Source organism: Spermophilus citellus (genome assembly GCF_964194105.1).
Source record: "Spermophilus citellus genome assembly, chromosome: 9".
Taxonomy (NCBI): Eukaryota; Metazoa; Chordata; class Mammalia; order Rodentia; family Sciuridae; genus Spermophilus; species Spermophilus citellus.
Window position 1 is genome coordinate 67,273,475 of NC_138191.1, and position 6,000 is coordinate 67,279,474.

The 6,000-nt window shown below is 37.8% G+C and overlaps 1 protein-coding gene across 1 annotated transcript in view; it reads right to left on the minus strand.

Annotated features, from left to right (window-relative positions):
• DNAI3 (dynein axonemal intermediate chain 3) overlaps positions 1-3,904 on the minus strand; it is a gene marked incomplete at both ends in the record, with an annotated part of 66,725 nt that extends 62,821 nt beyond the window's left edge. Inside the window, one exon of the mRNA XM_081305608.1 lies at positions 3,697-3,904. Within this exon, the coding sequence (XP_081161734.1) occupies positions 3,697-3,904 (208 nt within the window). The remainder of the gene's footprint in view (positions 1-3,696) is intronic.
• Between the last annotated feature and the right edge of the window lie 2,096 nt (positions 3,905-6,000).

The following is a 6,000-nucleotide window of genomic DNA, read 5'->3' on the forward strand; positions in this document are numbered from 1 at the left end:
CTTAATTAACTTCTGTGCCTAAATTATAGACTAGTGACCAAGGGTAAAGGGAGAATCAGGTTGTTTTGTAGTCTTTCAGAGGCCGTAAGCCTTTTAAATTAAATAGCAACATAAAAAGCAATATGTCTTAGTTTCTAAATAGAAAGTTCATTAGCTGAAATTAGACTGGTGAATATAGTCAAAACTGGAAAGAAAATGATAACTTTGGTAGTAACTACCTTACAATGAACTTATGTTTCAGGGAAAATCTCATAGTTTATTTTAGTAATTACAAATAATAAAAACCCCACCAATATTATATCTAGAAAACAAATCACTTTTGATTGGAGGTACCTATAAAAAATGAATAATACCATCTTCATACTTTTAATAAGTACACTTATTTCAGGTTTATTTTTATAAATATTTTTTAAAAACTCAAATAAAAAATACCGCTTTTATAGTTGGGCTTACTGAAGTTTTTCATAAAAGTGCATATTTTATACACTGATAATGCTATATAATACTTTTCAAATTTTATTTTTCCATTAAATTGATTATAAAAAGATTATGAACACATTTTCAATATAATTTATTGCTTTACTGAGATTACTCTGAAATGTTCACATTTTTTCTGTTTCCAGCTGAAATTGATTTGTACTTACTAATAATAACAGAAGAGATATCTGATTTCATCTACTCCCTAAAGTAAAGGTTATGTACAGGGATTTGTGTTATGATTGGTTTTCAAAGCATTAGAGCTGACTGGATTTCAACCAGAAATTATAGAAGGTAACACTGAGAAATGTTAAGCATTTCGTTAAAAAATATTTTTGACGTTTGAACCACTCATAGTCATTATAAATTAATCCATCCATTCTAGAGTACTTTCTTGCTACCAAGGTACCAAGGTCACATTGTCTATCATCTAGGTTAACAGCTACAGACTTCAAAAGCTGACGAATTGGGTATTGGATGAGTCCTCCAGAAAGTGGATCAAAACCCAAGATGGTGCTCTACTGATTTCAGAGTTGTCCTTGACGTGGTTCCAAGCTACCTCTCCAGACTTGTCCATAACTATATCCTCTTGAGATGCTTCTATTATTTAGGAGGATAACTACTACAGATGAAGGAATATGTGGTGCAAATTACAACTGACATAGCACAGTGAGTTAAATAGCCACAATTTCTTCTTTACTTTCTTGGTGTAATACACACAAGCTGTTTGCTTATGCCCATTTTTTTTGCCATATTTATTTGTGGCCTGTTGCCAGCAGGTCTTGATTTGAAAACACCTGTAGCAATAGCATCTTTTCTTCACCTAGGTCCTCAGAAACTTTACCTTTCTGATTTTTCTTCAATTAGCTGACCTTATCTAAGGTCATTAGCCTCTCATCCCAAAGTATTTATAAACTTATCATGCTTGTCTCCCATCTTTTATGTTTTAAAACAGATATTTAGAATAAAATTTGAGACTAACATCTTGGGAATTTGGTAAATGTGTCTCCAAGAACTGCTTGTCAGTAAATCTCCATTAAGACCCTGATTAGTCTTCAGGGTTCTCCTGGGCCTTTCAGCTGTCTTCTGACAAGTACAAAACATGCACCCCTCGGAGATAACCTGTTTCCTTTGTCTACTACTCTTGTTTCTTCCCCTCCGTATCTACTTTGCTTTCTTTCCGAGACTGAATATTCACTCATTTAAGTAGATGCTATCTTAACACTTTATTCTTTGAAATGTCCTAGCACCCTTCAGTGCTAGGGCTCATTAAAATGTCTCCTGAATTCTCAGCCCTCCTTTTCCACAGCTTCCTCTGGTTCCTGCCTTCAACCTGTCTTCCTAGTCCAGAGCTCCTTTTCTATTTTGTGCCATAAATCCCTTTGGCAGCATGGTAAAGCTCATATATCAGATAAAAATGTGAGGTTACAAGAGAGATAGACTATAGTGAAATCCAGCCATTAATATATTTTGAAAAACTATGTTACGTTAATTCATGAGCTTCTTTATTAATACATTAAATAAGATCAAGCAGTGAGTCTAACAACCACCTTAATTTTGGAGGTTGTAATGAGCATAAATAATATATCTGTAACATCTATAATATAATATGAAAAGAGGTATGATTTATTTCTGTGACAAAATTACAGTTCCTGCTATTACTACTGTGGTTTGTTACCAAATGAATACATTTAAGTTAGTGAAAATAAACATATAATTTTTTATTTTATATATATTTACTTTTTAAATTCCTTTTTTTTTTTTTGGTACTGGGTATTGAATTCAGGGGCACTTGACCACTGAGCCACATTCCCAGCCCTATTTTGTATTTTATTTAGAGGCAGGGTCTCACTGAGTTGCTTAAGTGCCTCGCTTTTGCTGAGGCTGGCTTTGAACTTGTGATCCTCCTGTCTCAGCCTCCCAAACTGCTGGGATTAAAGGTGCATGCCAAAGCATCGGTATAGAATTTTTTTTTTAAATCCACAGAGTCCCCTTTCCCAATCCTCTAATCTAGATCATGACACTTAGCTGACCTTCCTGCCTGTGTGCTAAGTGGAACAAACATCTAAGGCCTGCCTTCAGAAGTCCAGTTCCTAAAATGCAAATCTTATTTATCAAGTCACTTTTCTGAACTGGAGCTAATTTGAAATGCAAATTTCACCCTCTGATTTGGTAGGCCTGCAGTGATTGTGGGACCCTGAAGTTTTAAAAGCAGTACCAGGCAGTCCTGCACTGATGGTCTGCATACCACACTTTACACAATGGGATAGAGTCCAAACTTGTACACATGTCCTTCAACACCCTTCGCAGTCTACTCATCACACTCACCTTTCCAGTTCTTGTCCAGCCTCACCAGGTTACCATCCACTCTCAAACAGTTCCAGTACTTCCCTGCACCCCCTCACCCCCTCTCTCTCTGTCTGGAGAACACCCTACCCTCCAGCCATTTCTGATCCACACCACATGCATCCTTTAAGGTTCCACTACGCATAATATGACCCGTTTTATGAAGCCTCCCCGACTTTCTCTCAGTCTAAAACAATCTTGTTCTCTTTGACACATTCTAGTCTCATCGTGTATTAATTATGCCAGACCTCTGCAAAAGCAGAAGGCCTCACACTCAGAGCTGCCTGAAAAATTGCTGTGAATTTATTTAACATTTAGCATTCACCATACACTAGGAGGAAGGAGAGAGAGTGCATTTAGCAGAAATTCACTACTAGGTAAAATAATCCCTAGGGGAATAGGTAGGGTCCTTACTTTCAAAGAGTTTGTATCTGCATTCATCTTCCTGTTTATTTTACAGTCCTGAAGTCATCTAACTACTAAAGCCAGCATTAGTCTTTTCTTGAATCCTCCCCCACCCTGAATAACCAAGATCATGTCATTTTTTAATATTCATTCATTCAATGATTTATTGAATCTCTACTATGTGTCAGGCAATGACTATTGCTTCAGTGACTATTAAGTCACTGAAGATATATAAGCTGTTAACAAGTCAGTGCCTGCTCTCAAAGTTCTCGTTAACTGCTCTTTCTTTGCCTGCTTGGCTAGGTTGGAAGCTCTCTCTGAAAGCAGCGAAAGTCTTATTTTATTATTGTTGTTGTTATTATCATCTGTATTCTTCACCTCAGCAATGCAGAAATATTTCCGAACTCCCTTGAAAGAGTGAATAAAATAACTTTTTTTCACTCCTTTCTCGTTCAGAACTGACCTTACCTGTTATGGATAAACTGAAGAGAAAGAAGTCTCTTTGCCGTATTTCGGAGAAAAGCTCCTTCGAGAACTGGAGATGGGAGTTTGACTCTCCTCTCTCGGAAAAACAAATCCCAAGAGTACAAATCACAGCTCCTCCGCCGGCCGTTGCCAGGACGCATCCGTTGCTAAGAGAGAAGAGGTGGTTCCTCTGCTGAGATTGACAAAGCATCATCACCAATACAGTGTTCGCTCTCCAACAGTTTCTTTTAGAGATGGCTTGTGATTGGGTGCTTGGATGTGACGTCACCCAATGGAAGCGAGGGTTGTGCGCAGTTTAACACTGACCAGGAGGGTTGAGCAATTTAGGTCTGTATCCACGTCAGTGGCCAGGTCTCACAGGCTCGGTCCGAGCCCCGCAACCACCGCAAGAATCCTCGCGGGGTGAGCTCTCTAGGATCGGGGGACTAAGGGTTTATGGAAATTGCCCTCTAGGAACCCTTGGGACAGCTGCCCCGGCAACCCCCCTTTGGCGAGCTGAAGCCTTCCTAGGAACCTGTCTTAGAATTCAGGTGTGAAGAGGAAATTGGGTTCAACCGGGTGTCGTGGGCGTCCCAGAACTGTTAATATAGTTACTTCTTGAAAAAATAAGTTTTTCATAGTTTGACTCGTCCTGGATGTCTGAATCTCAGGGGTGGAAACGTTTGAATCCCTGAATAACATCATTTTATCTTGTAATTATGAGACCCAAGGGATTCAGAGTGAAGCTCAAGCTCTCTGAACAGTTTCCCTCTTTTCCTTAAAAAAAAAATTAATTATAACTGCCCTAATTTGTAAATTGGCAGAATTTAATAAAACAACGCAATTGACTTCCATAATTGGTCTGAATTAATTTTCTTACATTCGATATAAATGAAATACAAGCTATAGGCTTGTAACATAAATGACATTTAATCCTAAATAAAGATTTTACATCATACATAGAAAGATCACGTTGGTTCTTTACAATTTCAGAAGAATTTGTGTGCAAAATCTAGATTCATTTTACTATAGGAATCATGAAAGAAGGAGGAGGGGAGAGGGGGGAGGGGGAGGGGGATGAGGAGGAGATGATCTTGGCAGAAGTCTTATCTAAACATTGTTAACAACCTTTTCCTGGACTCTTCTACACCTGATGCTGAAAAATTAACTTTCTCCTATCTCAGTCCTGAGTCCTGTTTCCTCATTCTGTGTGCTTTCCTGGTGGCATCTTATTTTCCCCCTCAGTATAGAATAGCGCCTTTAAATGCATCAGTGACCATCATTTCTATATTCACAGCCTAAACTTCAGACTTGAATTTTCACTAACTATTGGACATTTCTAACTACCAGTCTAGTTTGTATCCTGATGTTGAATAATTGCTACATAAAGATAATGAATGAGTGAATTAATTAATTACTAGGCTGTAGGTAACACAGTGTAGTCAAAGCCAATCTATTATCTTTCAGATATCTTTCAGAAACTTTTTCTCCTTTTTTATTTCCTATCTGAGGTAAGAGCACCACTGTCTATCAGTGATAGTTGGCAAAATTAGAAAATTGAGTCATCCCTAACTTGCCTTCAATTTCTCACAGTCAACACATTACTAAATCCTATAATTTTCTTTTGCAAATATCTCTCTAATAATCCATCTCCTCCTACCATCTTCTATGTCTCCCTTATTTCAGGTATGACTTATCTACCATCTAATGTGTAGAATTGTACTATCTTCTTCTGACTTTTATTTGCCAAGTTGCCATGAAATGTTCTAAACCAGGGATTCAATGCTGAGCCTGCTTAAATATCCTCAACCTGGCATATGAAGTGCTATGCAAAGAGTTCTAAATGATACATTTAAAAACAGGTAGTTAGACTTTTCTCTCTTCCTTCCTCTCTTCCCAGTGCAACCCATTTAGTCCAGTGCTTCTCAACTGAAGACCCCTAAGAGCTGAAGGGCATGAAAAGAGGGGTTATGGGTTAGTAGTAGGCTGATGAGGGGTTATAAATTTAAATAGACTTCTGCAACTGATATATTAGTTTTATATAAAGAATTCATGAGGTTTTTACCTTCTGCTTCACAAGGTATTCATGTTTATTTATTTTTGGGGGGGTAGTGCTGGGGATTGAACCTAGGGCCTTGTACATGCTAGGCTAGCACTCTACCAACTGAGCTATATCCCCAGCCCTCATGTTTAATTTTAAAAAATGTATAAAACCACTATTAGCTAGAATTGATATTAAGTTGCATAAACACAAATTAATGCAAGGCAACTGTGACATACTTATCCCATCCTTTTCCACAGCTCCTG